A 23,985-nucleotide genomic window follows, 5' to 3' on the forward strand; every position below is an offset into this window, starting at 1 on the left:
CAAAGTCTACTTTGTAATGTGGATGTTAACATATATCTTTCCCGTGCAAGGCCGAGGTGATATGGCATGCAACCCAGATTCCTGTTGTTGGGAGTTATGTACTTCTTTTCCTTGCTTACTGCATTGAACATGTAGCTTTACGCATCATTATTCATCATAATGGGTTTGGAAAAAGAAAAAGTTGCCTTCCATGTCATTTGTTCAACCTGAAAAAAAAAGGTACATTTTTCTCTTGAATTTGGACATGGGTGCATTCAACTGAAAAGCTTATTCAGTTGTTAGCATGAAATGTAGAAAATTGAAAAGGCTTGTTCAATGTAAAGTAAATCCTTTCTGTTGGTGTGTACTCTGTAAGTTAGTGTCTCATTTCTACTGTAGTCTAATTTCCTTTTTCATCTGGATATCCCAGACAATTCCAGCTAGTTAGATACTAGTCACATATAAATAGTAATGAGGGACAAGATGTAAATAGTAGGTGGGAAAGAGTTCTTTGATGTATTGTAGGACATGAGCCTGAAGATTAACTGGCTTGAAGTTTCTAAAGGTTTTATTAATAGTGATTTAGAATTTATGAAAGATGCTGGATTGAGATGACTGGGGACTGAAGTCTTCTAACCATAGAACATGTATAATGCACGTTTCCCTATGCCAGTGTGCCTCAGGACTGGGACTACCCCTAGTGGTGAGATAGTAGTTAATTCGCTATGTTTCCAAACATATTCCATCCAGCAACAGTGCCGTTTCTTGCCAAGTAGCTTCAAGTGCACAACTAACACCGATTCTTGAAGTATCTTAGTGTTGTTAAAAAATGGTAAGTTTGTGCTGAGAGTGAGGAATATACCAAGTTGCCCACATGGTTAGGAAGCCCTTTTATGGCTACTATGGTGCTCCTCTTATTATAATGTATACTTCCATGGTCCCTCGAAGGCACTCACTCTAGGCCCCAGGCTCCACAGCCATTACCGCTTTAGAGTCGAGACCTCCCTCCAGGATTTTTCCAGGCTGCACAGTTCCTTGCCTACACTGTGATATCCCCAGCAAGCCAGACTGCCTAAATGACCAGCAACTGCGCTTTGCTCTCTCTCTCTCTCCAGAAGCTATGAACAGTATAATTGCCCACAGTCATAAGTTACCACACAGCCCTTTCTAAGCAAGCACATTTATTCTGAATGTGAAAGCATTACAGAAAGAACATATTAAAAACAATAGAAGAACCTACGTGCATGCTAATAAGCTTTGCAAAGATCACCCCCAGCTCCAACAAAGGCTTTGGTAGGAGTCAGTCTGTCGAACCGCACAAAGAGGTTTTTCTGTGATTACAAGTTCATAACAGCCTTAGCTGAGAACCCTGGACAGATCAGCCTGTTCCTTTACATATGAGCATATGATCTCCAACCTTTGGGAACAAGTAATCAGCAGACAGTCACCCTCTCCTCAGAGTATAGGTCCAAAAGGCTGGGTTTTTGCATAACCAGACATGAAAAATTTGCATTCATCTTCTCCTAGATATTTCCCAGGAATTCCTCTCCACTCATCTTGTCCCAAAAGAGCTTTCTTGTCTGCCACATTGTTCAGTATATTCCGTTGATCATCCAGGCCCATACTAATACATAACGGTTGCATATTAATGCTGTGGACTACAAAGATACTTAAACTTATCTCAGAAAGGTCTCCCAAGGATACTGCAAGAAATTGCCATATCTTTCACAGTCACCTTGGCCAAAAACCTCTGTGTGATGCTAAGATATCAGCTGGAAAAGTTAAGAGAAGTTTCACAGTTGCTGACTTTGGCAGAGAACAGTGTCTTTCTATGTAGTAGAGAACTGTGGTGTTTCTCACATTATTCATGCTTCCCACATTGGAATCACAAATATTGGGTAATGTTGTTGCTTGTGTCATGGAAAAAATTAATTGGCAGAAATACTTATATTGGTAGATGAGAAGGTCCACAAGAGACTTTGCATGCTCTGGACTGAAATGCTACATGTATTTAGAGGTAAAGGTACAGAGTCAGTCATAGCTATGTAAAGGGGGACAATCCCAGCATCCCTGATCTTTCATGAAATGGAGCTATATGTACTAGTTGTGGACCTGAGGAAGCAGTGAGAAGTGTTCATCATCACACTGTAATGAACAGCCAGTCTTGGGGCAGCATAAAAAGGGTCAATCAAATAGGTTGTACTTCATATGGGGAGGCAGATGCTGGAACATATTGAAATGGATTGCTGTGCAGTACGTGAAGATGGCTTGTGAAGTTCAGGAAAGGGGGAGGGTGAGAAACTATCAGTGGGGTTTTATCCAAATTTTTGAGGAAACCTTTCAAACGCAAGAAGTCAAAGCACTAGTATTCCTGATGTGTTAGGCCAGGGGTCTCAAACATGCGGCCCGCGGAGCTCTTCCCTGTGGCTCACCAAGCTCCCTGCCCCCCCCCATTTACTTCCTGTCGCCGCCAAACTCCCCTCACCCCCGCTCCCCCCAAGTTATTTTATGTGGCAGCTAAGCTCCCCGGGCACTGCTCCCCAACATTTGGGGCCGGGTCTCTCCCCCGGCCCCGCCTGCCGCCCCCACGCAACTCCCCCGAGTGTCCCCCAGCCTCACTTGCTGCCCCCTCACCGCCCGGAGCCTGCAGCTCATGCTAACTCTGCTCCGCTCTGCCGGCTTCCGGCATCACCTGCTGCCGCAGGGTCCTAGTTCCCCCCTCCACTAGGGCCAGGGCAGGCTGCCCTTCCCCTGCCCTAGTCCTGAGCCTCTCCAATGCCCCGAGCCTCTCCAATGCCCCAAACCCCTCATCTCCAGCCCCACAGCCCTCACCCCTGCACCCCCTCCTGTCCCCAAACTACATCCCAGAGCCTGCACCACCCACCTCCTGCCCCAGCCCGGAGCCTGCACCCAGCACCCAAACTCCATCCCAGAGTCTGCACCCCAGACCTCCTCCCCCCATGCAAACTCCCTCCCAGAGCCTTAGGCAGGTGGGGGCGGAGTTTGAGGGGGCAGGTTCTGGGCACCACCAAAATTTCTACAAACCTGTCACCCCTGGAAGAGGCAGAGCAGGGGTGGAGTGGTGGTGCAGCGCAGTGCAGTGCAGTGGGGGGGGCTTTACTGAGTGTATATATTTTATTAAAACCGCTTGGAGGAGGAGGTGGAGAAGAGACGGGGCAGGGGTAAGGCCTCATGGAAGGGGTGGAGTGGGAGCGGGGCCAGGGGCAGTGAGGGGGGGTGTCAGTGATGCGGCCCTCGGGCCAATGCACTAGTCCTCATGTGGCCCTCGTGGTCATTTGAGTTTGAGACCCCTGTGTTAGGCTCTAATATATAGTACCAGGTGGGGGGGAAATCACTGGTTCCTTGAGGATGCACTGTACAGTAGCAATATGTCTAGATGTTATCTGTGTTATATCAAAGCCAATGTCATTCTCCGAATGTGTGCATATTTTACCTGCAAAAAAAATTATATGGCCTTAGATAATATTAAACACAAAACTGTTAAAATAGCTCCTATTTTAGCAGCATTCCTCATTCACACTCACTCGAACACTACCTCCCTTGTTAACCCCCTCATCAAACTCAAGTACTAAAGTGAAATGAGATTGCATTAGGAATAACATAATGAGCAAAGGTTTCTGCATAATATTATTATTACCTCATGATATTTGCTCATGTTAGTGCGACTCTAGTTAAGAGTTTCTCAGTATTTCCATTGCAAATGCTTCTGTTCACCCATCCGCTCTTCTTTACAAACAAGTACTTGGCCAGGAGCAATTTTAAATTTGCTTTTAAATTAATTTTGGCTACTTTTAAGTTAAAGAAGTGGAAATTATTTTTTTTACAGTTTCTGGATCATAAACGTAGAAATTGCTGCTGTCTTTCTTCTAAATCCAAATTTGCAGGTGATTAATTTAAAATGTGGACTAGGCTGTTTTTATAACTACCTATAATATGAACAGTTGAAAACTGTCTCATGAGCATGCACATTAATTTCAGTTTACAATGATTCTGTATAAGCACGTCCACCTTAATGCTGTAATAGCACCATACTAAGGATAGACACAAGTGGTAACATTTTCAAAAGCACCTAAATCATGTAGGCACCTACGGGTTCCTGAGTTTCTTAGGGACTTTTGAAGATTTTGCTCAATGTCTCAAAACAGCTACAAAAAATCTTTAAATAAATAGGCCTAGATGGCTCAGATATAGTAATGGATTACAGATCTCATTGCAGTCTAGCTCACTAGTTTGACGATAGCCCAGATCATTGGTTCCAGAATCTGTGGCTGTTTGGTGGCCTATATGAAATGAGTTGGCGATCTCAGTCAAGTTTCTACTGAATGAGTGTCCTTATCACTAAGAAACAAAATCAAAGGGCCAGATCTTCAACTGGTGGAAAACAGAACTCAATCACTTCAATGGAGCTATACTGATCCGGACCAATATCTGATTTGACATCTTTGTTGGCAGTCACATCAAGGAAGGGAGAGAATGGTCATTGGGAAAAAATTCCTCTCTTACTTCTTGATGTAGTCAGGGCTGAAGCATACTAGTTGAGAAATGTGAAGAAGCTTGTAGTACTCCACATTCCATTCAGTACTTGGTTACACGACTAGAGAACCTTTAGTCTCGAGGCTGGCTAGCTGGAGTATCTCACTAGAACTATATCCATTTAATTTAAACAAACAAACAAACTCAGTAACAGATATTCCATTGTAAATATAATTTTAACCCTCCCTCATCTCCTGTATAGAATAGAGCTAGGTAAAAATTATTTTCAGCAGAATAGTTTATTCGCCAAAAAATGCAATTTCAGGCTGACACGAATTTGCCAAATAGTTTCAAATGTTGACACTAGATTCACAAGGGGACTTCGGCACCATTCACAAAACAGGCTATTGGGTATTCTGGTATGAGTCTTTCTCAGACTGTTCTGTTGAAGCTATTCCCCTTTGTATAAAATACTCACATAGTCATTAGGCTGGGAAGAGAGAGAGAAAATGACTCTATGGCCTGGTAGTTAGGATGCCCACTTAGGAAGATGGAGACCCAGGTTCAAGAGCTTTGTATTTATTTCCACAAAGCAAAACAGCTTCAACGGGAGATGTTGAGAGAGACCCACCCCAGAATACCTCATAGTCTGGGGGTTTGGCCATTCACCTGCAAGCAGGGAAACCTTGGTTCAAGTCACTGCTCCAGTGTCCCATCTCCCAGCTTAGTGCCCTAACCACCGGGCTATTTGAGCATAAAGGCAATGGCCCCACCATCACCTGTGATGTGAATCTAGCCCGTTGTTCCTTTGCTTTTATTTAATAAATCAATAAATGCAAAGGTTAAAAATGCTGGGGGAAACCAAAATGTTTTATTTCAAACTAAATATTTTGTCTGACCCTAAACAATTTTTAAAAAACATTTTTGATTCACCAAAAATGCTGAAATGTTTCAGTTTGGTCAAACTGATTTTTTTTCCCTCAAGTTTTTTTTTGGGGGGGGGGAACTACTAGTGAACCAAAAATAAATAAATCAATAAATAAATCAGTCTTCCACCTAGCTCCACTCTGGAGCAGCTCCTGTTGTTCTGTGAGGGTGCTGGGTGTAGCTGGAGAGTTCAGAGGGTCACTCTTCACAGGTAGGACTTGGGATGCCGATCAGAATGAATAAGCTGTGTGCTGCACGTAGAAGCAGACTCTGGCTTGTATGCTGCTGTCAGGTGACTGTAAAGTATTAAAACAACAAGTTCCTTTATTTCTGGTTTCAGAGTGGGAAGCTCTCCTTGCACTAAGGTGGAGAACAACAGCCTCTGATAGAAATGGAGGAAGTGAAGAGTTAAGAATTTAATTCCATACATTCTTAGCCCATCTTATTGTGCCTACGTCTTTATAAGCTTATGGTAAAATGTGTGCCAAAAGATCCATGGTGGAGTGAGTTTAAAGCAGATTTTATATGCGTGGGCTGAAGTCAGACCATGTAGTGTCCTCTGATCATAGTGTTTGTGGTTTCATTATATAGAGAGTCAGAAACTGAGGCCTAAGGGATTTCAAAGTTTTGCAGAGATCGTTTCTGAGGGAACCAAGTCCCTAAGCAGTGAACTTCCGCACATGTCCTAATGGGATATGAAAAGTGTTACTCTTCCCATTACATCAGTGCAAGTATGGAAGTAATGAGATGAACCAGAAAGGAGCCTCTTTTGCTATTTCCTGAGATGTTTGCCAAAGCTTCACAGAGGTTTCAACCTCTCTAGAGTTTTACAAGCTATATCTCAGAGAGAGGGTTTACAGACCACACCCATTTTTTGAAGAACAAAAAAGGGCTTTACAAATTATCCAATTGTGTTTCCACTTATTTGTTTCATTAAAGGTGGACTTTCAGATAATAAAGCAAACATCAAAACAAAAATGCACTTAGTATTTGTCTGTTTCTTTAGCTATCCTCAAAAATTTCGATTTGAAATAAGGGTCTTTTCCCTCATAATCCAGCATCTCCTCCTGTTTGATCCTGTCATTATTAGGGCCCCAGTTCAGCAAGGTACTTAAGTATGTGCCTGATTTTAAGCATCTGAGTAGTCCCACTAAAGTCAACAGGACTGCTCACGTGGTTAAAGTTAGGCATTTGCATAAGTACCTGGCTGAATCGGGGCCTAGTAGAACTGTGAACAATTTGCAACAGAAACTGATCCTATGGAAAAATTAAACTGGTTACCAACTTAAAACTCAAACCAGCTGTGTCAAAAGATTCATTGAGACTCATAAACTTTTAGATCAAACCTTGGCCAATTTCTGAAATCATGTGGAATGTGTTGGGTTCAGAGTTTTCCTATAAGCAGGGTGGGTTAGATTGAGTTTTGCTGCAAGTTTTCTGTACCCAAAACTCAAAAAAGAACTCAGGTACGGAAGTGAATAAAATACATGTGGATTCAAACCACAGGAAATTTGTGCCCAAACTGTAGCTTTCCACAGCTCTAGTCATGCATTCTCTTCTCATGGAAGGGGGTGGGGGGCATAATGTGGTCCTGAGAAGGTGATATTGATGCCCCAATTTTGACAACACAACAAGATCAGATAGGAGAAGATGGGCTATGCGGGTTTTCCAGAAGGCTTTGGTTGTTAATATGGACTATAAGGTGGATAAAAAGCTGCCTAGATCATCGGGCTCAACGGGTAGTGATCAATGGCTCCATGTCTAGTTGGCAGCTGGTATCAAGCGGAGTGCCCCAAGGGTCAGTCCTGGGACCAGTTTTGTTCAATATCTTCATTAATGATCTGGAGGATGGTGTGGATTGCACCCTCAGCAAGTTTGCAGATGACACTAAACTAGGAGGAGAGGTAGATATGGTGGTGGATAGGCATAGGATACAGAGGAACCTAGACAAATTAGAGGATAGGACCAAAAGAAATCTGATGAGGTTCAACAAGGACAAGTGCAGAGTCCTGCACTTAGGACGGAAGAATCCCATGCACTGCTACAGACTAGGGACTGAGTGGCTAGGCAGCAGTTCTGCAGAAAGGGACCTAGGGGTTACAGTGGACGAGAAGCTGGATATGCGTCAACAGTGTGCCCTTGTTGCCAAGAAGGCTAACGGCATTTTGGGCTGTATAAATAGGAGCATTGCGAGCAGATCGAGGGACGTAGTCACTCCCCTCTATTCGGCATTGGTGAGGCCTTATCTGGAGTACTGTGTCCAGTTTGGGGCCCCACACTACAAGAAGGTTGTGGAAACATTGGAAAGAGTCCAGCGGAGGGCAACAAAAATGATTAGGGGGCTGGAGCACATGACTTATGAGGAGAGGCTGAGGGAACTGGGATTATTTAGTCTGCAGAAGAGAAGAATGATGGGAGATTTGATAGCTGTTTCAACTACCTGAAAGGGGGTTCCAAAGAGGATGGATCTAGACAGTTCTCAGTGGTGGCAGATGACAGAACAAGGAGTAATGGTCTCAAGTTGCAGTGGGGGCAGGGGTTAGGTTGGATATTAGGAAAAACTTTTTCACTAGGAGGGTGGTGAAGCACTGGAATGGGTTACCTAGGGAGGTGGTGGAATCTCCTTCCTTAGAGGTTTTTAAGGTCAGGCTTGACAAAGCCCTGGCTGGGATGATTTAGTTGGGAATTGGTCCTGCTTTGAGCAGGGGGTTGGACTAGATGACCTCCTGAGGTCCCTTCCAACCCTGATATTCTATGATTCTATGCAAGAGAATGAATAATTATGAACAAAGACTGCACAAAAGGTGAACCGATCCCTGTTGAAGTCTGCTAGGACGTGAAAGTTTTCTGCAGTACAAAAGCCCTAAAAGTTTCACATTTAACTCGAGTAAAAGGCTGAAATTAAGTTATAAAGACCTGACATCCTTTCCTCCCCCAAAATAATACCCTCGCTCTCCTCCAGCCACCTCCAAAAATAAAATAAAATAAAATAACATTCTTGGGCTGAATAAAGATGCCATATTATCTGACTGTCGCATCCTATTAACATTCCCCATGAAGACAAAAGGCAAGGGGGGGGGGGAATTCCTTAGAACCAACCTAGAAATCAGTATGTCCAACAGCCTAGTTCTTAGGGAATATTTAAATTTTCTGCTATGACTCAGATGTTCTCTTCTCCCTCCCCCTCCAAATATTTTCCCTCCAACCCCATTCTCTCCTTTGTGTAGTTCTTTCCTCCAAGCCTGCTTCCTCCCTTGTGCAGTTTGTGTGTGTGTGCACGCTTGCGTACTCCTGGCTTCCCCATAAGGCACAAGTGTCACATTCTTTCATCTCTGCTCTAAATGGAACAGGGTAGCAGCATCTGAGCGTGCAATTCTCTGTCCAGTGATGCTTGCCATGGAGTAAGCGTCTGACTTTGTCACTTCCTCTGTCTCCTCTGCCGTTACCCAGGTCATTTGACCAACAGTAATGGAGATTCAATAATACAACTTAGCTAAAAGAGTGAATTAAGCTTTTGACCCAGCAGAGTAGACGCCAGTGACTACCTGTGCACATCAACTGAACAAGAAACATATTAATGTACATCTTCAAGGACAATTTATGTACTTCCATGGCTCTCCAGCCTTAGAAACAGTCTTAAGTTTAATGGGAAAGGAGATGTTTCCCTTTTTGCTATTTAGTGTCCTCATTTTACCAAATAAGGTGTGACTGATGTGACTGACAGTAGCCTGGACAAACCTTATGGAATTAAGATAAACTATATTGAATTAAATTAAACCTTATTGAATTAAGTTTAATAGCTTTGAGTCCATTTTATTAAAATGCAGTTGTGTATGTATTATTGTGGAATTGTAAGTAACTCCTCTAGGAGGAGGGGGATGCAGTGAAGCCACCCTCTGGATAATTTTGCATATACTAGTTCAGACTGGTCTCCATAGCCCAACAGACAGAAAAAGGATTTTGAGATAAATGGCCAGTTTTTTAAACAGGCTCAGGCCCTCTTCGTGAGCCAGCAAACAGACAGGACTCCTGGTCCAAGGAGGGCTCCAATCGTTAGGAAATTATTGGAAGTACTAGAGCTGCTGAAGCCACATAAGACAGGGGGCTTCTTCTGAGCTGAAGTTGTGATGAATTTGAAACCACATGGAAAATCCATTGGTGGGATTTTGAAGGACTGCTCCTGCCAGAGCCCATGTTAGGGTTGGGATGATCTCTGGTAAGCTTAATAGCGTGGGTGCAGGTTCTTGTATTGTTTTCAATATGTTTTCTCATAGGTGCTTTTACCTTAAGAATAAAATAGACTTGCATTAAAAAGAGCTGTGGGGTAACTGTAATTGTGGGCAGTCACACTGTTAACTATCTCTGAAGAGAAAGTAAGCAGGCCTGCTTGGGCAGCCTGTCCCTGCTGGGAATAACACAGTGAAAGCAGGGAACAGTTCATCCAGGAACTATCCCGGTCAGAAGGGGGAGAGACATGTATCTACTCCCTAGTCAGGCGACGGACAGGGAAGCCAGAAGCCTGAGAGTGGGTACCTTTGCTGAAGCACCGAGGGAGAATATGGATGACTTAATTGTGACATCAGGGTGTATCTAGAGTTGGGCTGTTGGAAATATCATTAATTTGCAAAATTACAGAAGAGAAATTCCTGTAAACTACATTTTAATGTTATCTGTTTCCACCCAATTTTGGTATTGTCCGTTCTAGTTCCATGATATGGCCGCCTCTGTAGAGAACTTTTGCAGTGGCTGAAGTCAGAAGATCAACAGTTCTGTACTGACTGATTGTTGGAGTGATCTCTTAGCTGATAAGGAGGGCTTATTGTAGTTTTGTGGACTCTGTTCTCCCCATTGCTGAAAAACAGCAAATATCTGTTCCTTGGTTTCTAGTACAGGCTCGATGTTGTGGTCCCAGAGTACTGTCTCTTCAGAGATTTTGCCTTCTTTGCTTGATGGGATGGTGGGGACAATTTCTTAAGAAATCTTCAAGCATTGTTAGCATCAAGATGCTCAGACCTTGATCCCACCACTGCATCCACACAAGTGGACACATGGTCCATATGAGGCCCCAATGACTTCACTGGGGCTCTGAACATCTGCATAGGTCTGCCAGCACAGATGCAGTTGAAAGACTGAGACCATAATCTGTTTTATTTCTTAACACAGAAGTGAAGGAAGTGATCAGACTGGCAGTCATTGATTCAGCATCCATTCTAAAACAACCACAGCCTATTCCGGTTTTAATTCCCTGTTGTATATTGCAACTTAAAACACAAACAGAAAATCTATAAATAAAAACTGGGAAAAGAGTAGCTTAAGGAGATGTGTGTAAAGTAGTGGAATGTCTTAATTATAGTTCAGCTGTCTGAAACGTGTGGAACCTTATATACAGTAAACCTGCCGGCAGTGTTTGCTTATTAACTACTCTACTCATTTAATGGATAAAAATGAATGATTGTGTACAATACCAGTCAAGTAAAGCAGGATACTATGAGATAAGATTTGTCAAATGGCCACTCAGAGAATCTTCCTCTTGCAAGTGGGGAATTACAATTACTAGAGTCAAGGGCTCCAAGCTAGTTGCCAGAGATCTGGATATATCCTAAATAAGCTCTTAGGAAACATCCTTATAGTAAACAAGTAGGTAGCGTGAGTTTTTCCTCGAACAATACAATGCCTATGCCACTTTACTGACTTCAAACTTGTAAAAGAAGAACTACATTGACACACTTGTATGACTCGAGTCTCCATACGGAACGCACGCACAGACCCTTGATCTTCATTACACAATAGCTAGTGAAAAAAATATTATAGATTACACTGCAAATTCTGGCCTTTTTAAATTCCACATCCCTGTTGTTTATTGGTCTTCCACATAACCCTTGCCTCCTTTGCTTTATGCACATTCATGCATATATCATCAAGAGGGTAACATTTTAATGCTTTACTTTCAAAAAGTCTATCTTATGAGGTTATCTTTTTTTTTTTTTTAAGCCCCTTGGTTTAGTAATGAAGAATGGAAATGGCAGCATGAATAAACTATATTGTTGTTTCATACAAGAAACTAAGATGGGCATAAACTGATGGCAGATTTCTTTGCATGTTTGCAGTATTTATTTATTACATTTCTCAACGATTCATATGCAACATTTTGTCTAACAACCTTTCTCCAGAAGACTCTGTCAAATTTCCTTTTCAATATGCGTTCCATATAGCCACTCCATTTCAGTTACTGTCATATAATGTGTACATTGTATGTACAAATATGTATGCCACTTGGGCAATTTTCCAGTTAAACACTCTAATTTGAAAGGGGCAGCCAATCTTAATCACAAAGTTTACAGTGATGTACTATCACAAAGACTAACAAAATCTTGTTAGCCTTTGATAGGAAGTGTGTATTGATAAGTTCCTACAGTTGTGATTAAGGCACAGTATTAGGGAGACATGGAGTCTGGGTCCTATTCAAGGCTCTCCACTGATTTCCTGGGTGACCATGAGCAAGTCATTAAGCCTCTGTGCCTATTCTCAAATCTCTAATTTTAAATAACATTTTAGTTTTTTAAATCTATTAACGTCTGTAAAGGGCTTTGAGATTCTCCAATGGAAACTGCTATCAAATTGTAAAGTATTATTATAAATGTAGGGATGGGAAACTAGATTTAGCAAAATTTAGAACCCACTCAACAGTTGTGGATCTAGAGAAGAACTGAAAACACTGGAAGTCCAAATTCTGTTTCACGGTAGCAAAACTCAAATTCTAGGCTGCTTCACGTTATTAATTTTCTTTCTTTTTCCAACCAGTTTTGTACCTCTTGTCTGAGAAGCAAAGCAAGAGTTGCTTTCAAACAAAGTTATTTATTAACTGTATTGCACTGTTTTCCACTTAGTTGTACATACAAGTAATTAAATTTCCCTGGGAGAACAATAGTTTAAAATCATAAAATCAAAAGCTCAAAAGTTTGATGAAACCACAAACTTTAAAAAAAAAAAAAAAAAAAAAACAGAATAATCTTTATAGGTTTTGGGATGCCGAACATGTTACTGGATTTGCCCAGCTCCTGATCCCGAAAAGCTTACTCTTGTGAGTAATCACATAGACTTAAATGAAAATTATTCTCATGACTAAGGGTTATAAGCTTGAGACTATAGAGATTTCATTACCATAATTACCAGACCCTGTTGTGCTAATGAAAAATCTGGTTTCTGTTTCAAATTTTTTTTTAACACAGTAGATACATGTTGGTTGCTCTACTTTGAACTTTATGCACAAAACATGTACAGGTGAAATCTTGCTTTGTTTGTGAATACTTATTATATTTACTAGTGAAGCCTTGTTTCCTTTTAAGATCTCTTCCTTAGTTAGTTTCATAGATTTTTAAAGCCAGAAGGAACTGTTAAATCACCTAGTCTTGATCTGAAGACTTCAAAAGAGAGAGAATCCACTTCCCCTGGAAGTTTGTTCCAGTGGTTAAGCACCCTCACTGTTAAAAAAGATTGTGCCTTAATTTTAATCTGATTTGAATTTGTCAGGCTTTAACTTACAGCTATTGATTCTGGTTATACCTTTCTCCTCTAGACTAAAGAAGTATTGTACATATCTGTAGTTGGAATTTAAATGGAAGTTAGGTGATCATTATGGCCATAAAAAGGAACAATATGGCCTGTTAGCATGCACAGTAGTCTCTATAGTCTACATAATATTCTTCTGTCACCAAAAGGCAATGTCTGCATGCATATGGATGTGCACAGCAGCTTCTGAGAATCATGGCAAATAAGTATTAAACTGTCTGAACATGGTTCATCCAAATAGATGCTGTCAACGATATCACTTCTGATGCCTTGAAAAACTTCTATCTCTTATACGTTGTCTGCTGCTAATATTGTACTAACGCGCTCTGGTTGGGATAAGGGCACACTGAAGATAAAGCAGTGATCATTGGCTGATACCTTGGGCCACTGAAGTCTTAAAAAATACATAAAAAGGTATAAGTGCTGACCAAGATCCTGTCATTAAACTGAAAACTGTCAAACTCAGCCATCATAGTTGAATAAAAATGGCTTTGTAATGGACTCTGGGGACTGGATTTTTTTTTAAAAACCTCTTAAATTTGTGCCCATGCACCCTTTTGTAATCAAAATCCCATGTTTATGCAGGTAAATAGCCACCTGGGCATTCAAATACTAAAGTCTGTTCCCAGGCAGATGCACACTGTGCAGATACAAATTAAAATGCTCCTTTGTAAATTTGATCTAGCAATCTTTGAAGGAAAAAGAGAGATAAAGTGACAAAAGGAATGTCTAATATTTGTACCTTTTATAGGCCTTGTCTACACTACGGGGGTAAGTCGACCTAAGTTGCACAACTCCAGCTACGTGAATAACACAGCTGGAGTCGATGTAGCTTAGGTCAACTTACTGCGGTGTCTACACTGTGCTGAGTCAACAGGAGACACTCTTTTGTCGACTTCCTTTACTCTTCTTGTTTCAGTGGAGTACCAGAGTCAACGGGAGAGCGATCTGCGGTCGATTTAGCAGGTCTTCACTAGACCCGCTAAATCGACCACTGGTGCATTGATCGCTGCAGCGTCAATCCTTGGTAAGTGTAGACATGCCCGTAGATTAGACTTTGGTGAAGAACTCCGTGCATGTAAAATCGAGGCAAATTTACCACATGTTGCCAATAGGGGCAGCTTTCTACATATCACCAGTGATTTAAAAAGAATATTCAAGAGGAGGCTGCATGTAACTTGTTGGTTTGGGTGAATTCTTCCTTTTTTTCTAATTTCTTCACCCACTTTTTGGAAATGAGCAATGAATTCGTCCCAACCAACTCAGTTATCCACGCACACTTCCCTTGGTACACCTGATATGTTTCCTGAGATAAGCATCAAATTCATAGTGAAGAAGATTAAATTCATGTATTTTGATTAAGATAATCTCATTTTATACCACTTCTTCATTCAAATCATGCAAAAAAATCAAAGCTATCACGGCTATGAAGTCAGAACAGGGCCCATTCATGTGTATATTTTTAATGATGGGACTCAGAATGACACAGATTTTGAAGTATTGGATCAATCCACAATTCCAAACATTTATATACAGGGGCCAAATTCATCCCTGTGATAACTCCATTGAAATCACAGGTTACACTAGGGACAAATTTAGCCCAGTATTCAGAATCCATTGCCGCTAGCTTTTATTCTTCCTTTTTTTTGAGATCTCAACACCTCACAAAAATTATTTTAATACTAGCGTGGTATTATAAAAACACGTATAATTTCTAAGATATATTTTTTCAAATCTTTTTTAAATTGCTGTTAAATCCCATTCTCATTTTCCTTATTAATAGAACAAGATCTCATTTTTAGTTTATCCTCAAAGCAGTAATGAGCATTGTTAACATATAATAACAATGCCCAAGGGGGAAGTTTTCAAAGCCAGTCTAACCTTAAAGCTGTGCTATTGATGTACTACACAGTCATCAAGCCAAGCGCCACTAGCAGTGGAGAGTTCAGCAGAATATTCCTGGTTAATATATAGGATGAATTATAAATGTTTTAGGTGATGACCTGCAGGGAAGGCAGGGGGCTGCTTAATAACTTAAGAACAGAGACAGGTTCAATAATATAAAAATAACTGGTTTTCATTTTCAAGTGTAACCAATTGTTCTTTTGTTCTGATGATTCTGCATGTACACAGATTTTCATAATAGGTTAATGAGAAGACAGGAAATAGGTACACAATACTGCATATGGGCAGGGCATCTGAAAGGTGATTATTTGGTTATAAATAAATAATAGAAGTTAAGATTTAATTGCTTTCTAAAGACCCAATTCTTCCCTTTTTGAAGAAGAAAAAAGTTCATAACAATATTGTCTGTTCTATTACATGGGGAATATTATCCCTTTTTTGTCATAAATAGCAAAAATAAACCGTTGCATAAATTGACATAACTCCATTGTAATTATTGGAGCTTTGCCAGCTTATGTTGGCGAAGGTAAACCACTCAATGGCCTATGGACGCAGAGTCCTCCAGAGGTTCTTACACAGCTCATGACATCCTCTGAGTGCCGGAGATTGCATTTGTGTCTGTAATTAGCTGGAAGTCATGTACAAATCTCCAATCTTGGGGAAGTTCCCTATTGGGCATACATTTAAGGATGCTCAAGAATGGTTTATTCCAGCAATTATGTAGTGTAAATTACACCCATTTCATTGTTGAGGTGCTACCTTCATCACTGTGAAAGATCTGAGGATGCATAGAATACGCACACTGCAGGATACAGACTGTGTCGACTCGACAATTCAGCGTAAAGACTGCTGGCAGCCTTTCCAATGCATATATTTTATTCCAGTTTTTGAGGTTCTCTGTTGTGGACCTCAGGGTAGCACTGTGCCTTTGTTTGAGTTTAACTGCTTTATTTACTATAGCCATAAACTCTCATACTTGTTTTTCATTAGCCATCTCGATTCACGGGATGTGTCCATATCATGTCCTTTTGCTTGTCATAAGCCATCACCCCCAGAAATGATTAAATTTGAATAGACACATTCAATAATGTCAAAGCTCAAACTCCTGCATATTGCATGTTTCATTCCATTTTTCAATATGGGCAGGGCTATGGGAACAATCTCACTGGTTAATTAAGAATCCAACCCATCGTCACTGCACAGTTTGGAACCATTTAGCTTGACTAACTTTTTATTTACTCAAAAAGTCTGCTCCACCATTTTTTAAATGGCGCAAGAGTCTATAGCAGCACGAGCTGGTATAGTTATTTGCAGTGACTGCTCTTACCCAACTGCCCTTTGGTTTTGGTGCCTGACCATGCACTTGAGGCCACATTCTGCCCTTGCAACCCTGCAATGACAATCTGTCATTAAAAATACCCCATACATTGGTAGTTTGTGGGAGAAGACCTGGTTTCTGCTGGAATAAGGTTGGAACCTTTCATATAGATTCATTTACTTTTTAAAATTTGTATTCTTACATTATGAAAAGGATTGAATAGAGGTGAAAAATGTCAGCTTGACAGCCCAGCAGACTGAAGTTATCTATTTATCCACAGAATAGATTCAGCCTGGGTGGTGGCATTGCAAGTTTCCCTCCACCCTGTCTCCCATACTGTTCCATGCTCCACCAGTATCTGTCAACACTTTTCAAGATACCACCTCTCTGAGGACCAAATTTATCCCTGAACAGAGGACCAGTACAAGGCCTATGCACCACTTAAGTTCCACTTGCCCTCTCAAAATATGGCCTTCTGCTGCCCTGTGCATAGGGGTGATTAGGGCAGTTCAGCCTCTGATGCCCATTTAATCCTGGACCTTTCCTTTTAGGCTGTCAGGAAAGCTGGATGTTAATACTGCAAGCAGCTCTCACCTAGGATTGACTGCTTCCAAGCCATTGCGCATAGACCACTCACAGCTCTAAAGTGGTACAAACTCTCCGTCACTATGACATACACACACCCCATACAGATGGGCAAGCATGATCTGGTACTTGGAGTAGGGATAGGAGGTGGAGAAGTTGGAAACTCTGCCTAATGTCATGGACCTACTTGAGTTAGCTGCTCCCCTTTCCTTTCAGGGTGAATGTCCTATTTGATTGTTCACTCTTAAAGAATAATAGAACATGAGCATTTCCAGGGGCCTCTGAAGGAGAATATTGTTTCACAACTCTGTCAGTTGATTAGTAGAACTTTATAATCCTCCCGTGTCATGGAGCATCAGTAGTGCCTACTAAATGCCCCCTTCCAGATCAAATTAAAACACCCTCATCATTACCTTGACGGTCCTATACAGTTAACCCTTGTCTTGACCTTCTCTCTGGTGTGTAATCTATGTTTTCATATCTTACCCATCACTCTAATATTTGTGGGGCCTACTGTCTTCCAGTTCAACTGGCCATTTTGCTGCCTTCTCTCCTCCCACAAACAGCTCCATACCTTTTTGTCAAACTACTTTTACTGCCTGACTCAGACTGGCATTTACTTAGTCGTCTGGTCCCTGTCTGAACTGGCATTGGTCTGCTTCCACCCAGGTATGTCTGTTTGGACCGCTCCCTTGATCCAGGGTGCTACTCTATTGCACTGTTGCACAGCAGTGTCCCCTTTGGTCTATTGAAGTACTACCACCCTCCCCACCCAGTTCTACTTTGGTGAAAGAAGCCTGGTTCTCTTTGCACTACTGCAAGCAGCTCCTGTTTGTTGCGTCAAAGCCCCCATTCCTTTCTCCTTGCATGGCTGCAAGAGTGGCTCCATTTTTTAAGGACCCATTAAAGGGTGAGTGAGCGTGGCCATCTGTCTGTTTAGGCATTTATTTTGCATCCATCACCGTGGTTTGTGGCTGGGTGGCTGTGTCGGAGGTTGACTGGGATTGGGTGAGGATGATAGGTCAAATGAATGAATAAGTGGGCACGTGAGGAAGAGGAGGGAGAGAATTAAAGAATGGATGAATGGATGAAAGGGAAGGAGAGAGTGTGGAGGAAGAAGGGGAGGGATGAATGTCAAGAAAGAAAGAGCTGAGGAATAAGCGGAGGTAAAAATGAAGAAATAAAGAAGAAAATTAAAAGAAACAAAAGTGAGAAGAATATTAAACCACAGAAGAAAAGGAGAGAAGAGGAAATAAGGAAGGACTTGGGGCAGAATTATTTAATTAAATTTAAAGGAGCAGAAGCAGCTTAGATTTTTTTAAAAATAAAAGGAACAAGCCTGGACACAAGTACAGGCGGAAAAGCTATACAGAAAAAGCATGATAGTGGTGAGATATCAAGGTTTGGGATGACTTGCATAGATCACTCATATCTTCACTATGCATGAGCCATATAAGGCCTGGTCTACACTACGACTTTAATTCGGATTTAGCTGCTTTAATTCGAATTAACGCTTGACCCGTCCACACAACGAAGCCATTTAATTCGAATTAAAGAGCCCTTTAATTCGATTTCTGTACTCCTCCTCGACGAGAGGAGTAGCGTCAAAATCGGTATTGTTAATCCGAATTAAGGTTAGTGTGGCCGCAATTCGATGTTATTGGCAATTCAATGTTATTGGCTACCCACAATGCAACGCTCTGGAAATCGATGCTACTACGGTAGCTTGGACGCACACCACCGAATTAATGGTGCCTAGTGTGGCCGAATACATTCGAATTTATAAAATCGGTTTCCTAAATTCGAATTATATAAATTCGGATTAATCCCGTAGTGTAGACATACCCTAAATCATCCTAAACTCATGGCAAAGAAACCTGCACATTTGACCACACCATCATATATTCTTTACAGAGCATATATACGCTGTGTGATATTTGTGCACATACCCAGAGACAGTATCTTTGCACCATTGAGGGCTGTTAAACATTGTTTTGCCGAGCCCTGCTTGGAACGTCCTCCCCAAACCGGGTCACCGTGGATTTGGTCTGGCCTGATATTGAAACCGACTCTGTTATCCTGTAAACAGTTCCCTGAGCCATCAAGACTTCTATCCAGATTCATTTTTGTTCTCCTCTATACATAAATCAATCTGTGTCATATCACACACTGCTTTTCTTGCTCATGGTGTTTGTTTTCTCCTCTTCTTTGTGAGTTTAGGTTGCTTGCATGCACAGCCGATTACCTATTTCCTCTCAGTTCTTGGCCCCAATACTGCAAGGCAGTTAAGCCGGTGCTTAACTTTAAACACATGATTTTGATGTCACTATTCAGTGCTTAAAGTTAAAATGTCATTAAGTCCCTTGATGGCTCAGGGCCTTTAATATTTAGAACTTTTTTTTTAATTCTTACCATATGTTTCTGCTGCACCTAACACAAAGAGGTCTCAATCTTGATTGGAGCCTGTAGTTGCTACTGTAATATAATGCAAAATAATAATTTATTCTTATTAAAGTTTATTACAGTAGTACCACCTGAGAACAGTGCCTCATTGTGTTAGGTGCTATGTAAACACAAAGCAGCAAAGAGTCCCTACCCCAAAGAGCTTACAGTCAAGATTGGCACGCCACACACACAGTAAGGGAGAGGCATGTAACATACTAGCAGAGTGAACAATATGATGACGGTAAATGTCACAGGCTGGATGTTAATATAATATTGATGGGATGGGATGCTCTTATGGTCAGGTCCTTTCAGGAAGCAAAACAATTGATCAACTGGCTCAGGCAAGGCATGAAGTTGGGCTATTGCTATTTGTTTTGAATCTCTGGACGCACGCTGAAGCTAGGCCATATCACATGTGACGTCTGTCATTCCTCCCCTGAGGAATGACTCACAAAAGTTGAGGTGACAGCTAACTTAAAAAAAAAAAAAAAAAGGCTGAAAAAACTACAGCATCTGTAGTAGGAGAAATTTTTGAAAGATGTTTTAATTTGTTTATTGGCAATGTTTCATTTTCTCTCTCTCTCCTGTCTTTTCTTTACAGCAGTTGTATGCTGCCCAGCTTGCTGCAATGCAAGTGTCTCCAGGAGGCAAGATACCTGGCATACCCCAAGGAAACCTTGGTGCGGCTGTATCCCCTACCAGTATCCACACAGACAAGAGCACAAACAGTCCTCCACCCAAAAGCAAGGTACTGTGCCATTTTAAAGGAGCAGGTTTTTGTTTCTCTCTCAGTATTTACATGGTCCCTGTCAATATGCTATCTGAGCACCTCCCAGGTGGTTACAGATTCATCATGAAATAGGGGAAGTACTCTTATCCCCATTTACCTGATGGAGAATTCAGGCATGGTGACAGTAAGTGACTTGCCCAAGGTCACAGAGGAAGCCAGTAACAGAGCTGGGAACTGAATGCAGCTCTCCTGAGTTCCATCTAATGCCTGAGCCACAAGGTTATTATTTCTTCCATCCTTTGGTAATGTGCAAAAGACTAAGGGTGCGTGCCTCCCATTCTAGCACACAACTACTATTTCCCCCTAACCTTTAATCCATAGCCATATAAGTGGTACTGCAACAAAAGATGATAGCAGCATGACATCTCATCCAGAGCCAAATTCTGCCCTGGTGTTCATGCACTGAAATCAGTGGGGACCCTATGTACATATCCAATGGCAGGACTGACTCTCAATTGGTGGCCGTTGTATCACAGAACATATTTTAATCTTATTTATATAATGAAGGGGTCTACCCAGAGTAATTTGGAGGTGGTTGGGGAATGAGATTTATGCTCTCTTCGAAGGTCAGGTTAGCAATTGTAGACAAATCTTCAAAACATCACCGTTGTTTGGCAAGTTGGCTACAGCTAAGACAAAGGCACAGAATGCATCGCATCCACATAACATGTTGAAACTTCATTTGACTATTGGCCAAGTGACGTTACTTTGAGATTCTGTCGTTTCTCAGCAGTTGTTTGTTGGGGATTTGGTTGCTGAGAGTCAAAATCAGATTTTCTCAGAGTAAATTGAGTATACTTGTCCTTACCGTCAAGCTCCTATATCACTCTGTCCCTCCATATTCTTTACCTGGACAAGGTGAGCTAGGTTAAATGAACATACCAAATAAATTAGAGAAATCTTTTTTTCTGTTGCTAAATCAACATCTGTGACTTTGAACAATTTAAATCAGATATGCATACAATACAGTGGACCATAAGACCATGAAGAAAATGGCTTCCTTATCTTTTGATTACTTTTCTCTTGGGTTAGCATTAATGTATTGTAGAGCCTGTTTCAGCAATCCCTATCCACCCTAAGCTGAATGGTATGAAACCTGAACCAGTCATGTTAATGAATCAAGATTAAGTTCTGTGTTCAATGGAACTACTCCAGTGATGTTGAATGAGACTACTTGCATAAGTACAACTCAGAGGTTGCAGAATAAGGGCCACCATTTGTGTCTATATCTACTTATGGATAGAGATAGGTATAAATAATAGATATATAATAAAATATAGTAGCTGGGATTTTCAAAAGGGCCTAGGTGACTTAGGAGCACAAGTCCCATTGGCTTTTAAATGGGATTCATGCTCCTAAATCACTTAAATGATTTTGAAAATTCCACTCTTGTATTTCTAAATTATCTAATCTTTGTATCTCTAAATTATCTAATCTTTGATATAGATAATCTTACCAAGGATCAACTCATTAAATCCACTGCCCAGAATAAGATGTGGTCAATTTATTTCTTAGGTGGCCTAAGGAAACTGGTCACATTTTGGAGTGGCACTGCCTACCTTAGTTATTGTAAAACAATTAGCAAGGATTTAGCCAAGGAAAAGGAGTAAAAAGCATCCCCATTTAAGTGACAGGAAAAACTTGATGAAATGTGTCCTTTCTTTCCTTCGGTGTCCTCTAGCATGCTGTCCACTTCCTTTATCATATCAGAAAAGATTCCTTGAATTGACAGTAGCATCTTAGTTTTTAGCCTAACAGTAAAGCTGTACGGATTAAAAATAACCTGCCAAATAAATAATGCCATTGTCAGCTCAATGAGATACATGGTCAAAAAATGAAAGGAATGCTTAGGACCCAGAATCAATCTGGAGGTATACATTTACTTTCTCCTCTTCTCGATGCAGACTTTTTGACTTCCCAAAGTTTTTCCCTTCGTAAGGACATCTCTTTTATGTAGTGGAAAGTTGTCAATCATAAAGCCATTTGGCCCCCCGGCAATGTGCTTTTTTTCAAAAACAGTTGTTTGTATGGTTAACAAGAGATTTTTGTGCATTTTACAAGGGTTTTCTGTATGATGCGTCCAACAGCTTGTTAAAGAGATTCCACTGCACTTAAGATCCTGATGTTGTTTTTGGATCTACCTGGCACAAACAGAATGTCTGATGAGATCTGATGGGGGACAGTATTTATGTTGTGGCACTCATGGAATTATAAGGCCTACCAGACCGGTAATGTCGGCAAAACCATCCTCCAGGCAGCTGTCAAAATCAGCTTTGTTCTTCCTTGTCTTTTATTGCTTTTCCTTATTCATAGGTGTTCCAGTGCCTTTGGCTCACAACTCTGTGGAAGCACACAAACAGAACTTATTTGCAAATTGGAAAAAAAAAAAAAAAGAGTGGGCCACTAGGAAAGGAGTGGGGGGGGGGCCTCCAAAAGGCTGTAAAATTGTGCAGCATGAGCCTTCTGATGCATGCTGTTTTCAATCTGCTGTGTGCCAGTTGGAGGCTCAGAGAGAGAGAGAAAGGATAATGCTGAGAAATGATAGAGTGGCTGTGACCTCCAAGCTCAGCCTGGAAACCCAAGACATTGATTTCACTTAGCATTCCTGCTGAGAAATCTGGCGGAGTTCAGTTGTAATAAAAGAACAAGATTCTGTTCTAATGGTAATGGCGTATGACAGACATATCACTTTGTCTGTCCTCAACACCAGGGAGAGGAGAATTGGAGAAAGGTCACCTGACCTGCCTGTGGTGTTGTGCAAGTGCTATACTGAGCTTTGAACTCAGCATAGGAACACAATTATATATATATATATAAAATACTAAGTGATAAAGAAATCTTTATAGTGCCTACACTAATTAGAATGAACCTTTTAAAGCTGGGTAAAGGCTTAGCTAGGAAGACAGTGATGAATGTGTGATAGCACCAGAAACTGAATCCTACATGTTTAAACTGTGTATACTATACCTTAGTTTGTATCTGCATGGGTCTTCCTTTGGTTTTACAAACCTTGTTTGCACCAACATTTACAACACTATTCGCTTTCTGTTACCTCATTATTTCAGCTATTACCAATGAAGACCTATCTGAGATTCACAACCCAATTTTTCCAAAGGAAACATGGTTCATAAAGTTGAATCATGGTGGGCTTTCTGGGGGAAAAGCCTCGTTAAGATGCAGTATGTAAAGTCTCCATACATAAATAGTTAGTGCCTTGGACAAGCTTTTAGGAGATTTTGTTTGCTGAATCTCCATTTGCAGCCCACAGTTTACACTGGCACAGTTTTGGAAATATGCTCAAGTATTCATAGACAAGGAGGCAGCCCCACCATATGAGAGTGTTTCAAGGTGGTGGCAAACATCTGGGTCACTTTTGAAAAGACGTGGTTTTTTTTCCTTTGACTAGAAATTTACAGTTACTGTACTGTGCTCTTTGCAAGGATTCTTCAAAGTCGGCCTCAGCAGCAGATGGAACAACTGCTGGCTCTAGATATGCTAAGAAACATCAGGGGGAGTTTGCCAAGGTTCATCTTTTAAATCTAGTAAGACATGAAGACATCACTGAGACCCCTCAAAGACCTTGGCAACTCCTACATTGGCAAGCCTTTTATCAGTGGCCCTCACCAGTGTTTGAGCACTGGACTATTCAGACTAACCTGCCATCTTCTGTGTTGCACTTGTCTTTCGACAGTTGTGTCCCCAAATGTTCAAATTCACTTCTCAGATTCTTGTGGTGTGACTTTTAGGAAACCATGGAGGACATACACCATTATGTCCTGCTGTGCATTCTGTTGAGTTTTCAAGCAGGAAACTGAGCTGGTGTCATGCATTTTTCCAGAATGGAATCTGTCTGCCAGAAAAACTGATTTAAGAAACAGAGCTGGTGGAATACATCCAAAAGAAAATGTGTGTATCTTGCGGAAATGGATTTTAACACAGCTTCTCCTTTAGCAGTTTTTGTGACAGCCGGCAT

At 41.2% G+C, this 23,985-nt stretch overlaps 1 protein-coding gene across 3 annotated transcripts in view; it reads left to right on the top strand.

Moving 5' to 3' along the window:
- SOX5 (SRY-box transcription factor 5) overlaps positions 1–23,985 on the top strand; it is a 306,808-nt gene that overhangs the window by 223,092 nt on the left and 59,731 nt on the right. For all 3 annotated transcript variants that reach the window (XM_065405070.1, XM_065405085.1, XM_065405079.1), the window contains exon 8: positions 19,824–19,970. In XM_065405070.1, coding sequence (XP_065261142.1) covers positions 19,824–19,970 — 147 coding nt within the window. The remainder of the gene's footprint in view (positions 1–19,823; positions 19,971–23,985) is intronic.

Source organism: Emys orbicularis, chromosome 1 (assembly GCF_028017835.1).
Source record: "Emys orbicularis isolate rEmyOrb1 chromosome 1, rEmyOrb1.hap1, whole genome shotgun sequence".
Classification (NCBI taxonomy): Eukaryota; Metazoa; Chordata; order Testudines; family Emydidae; genus Emys; species Emys orbicularis.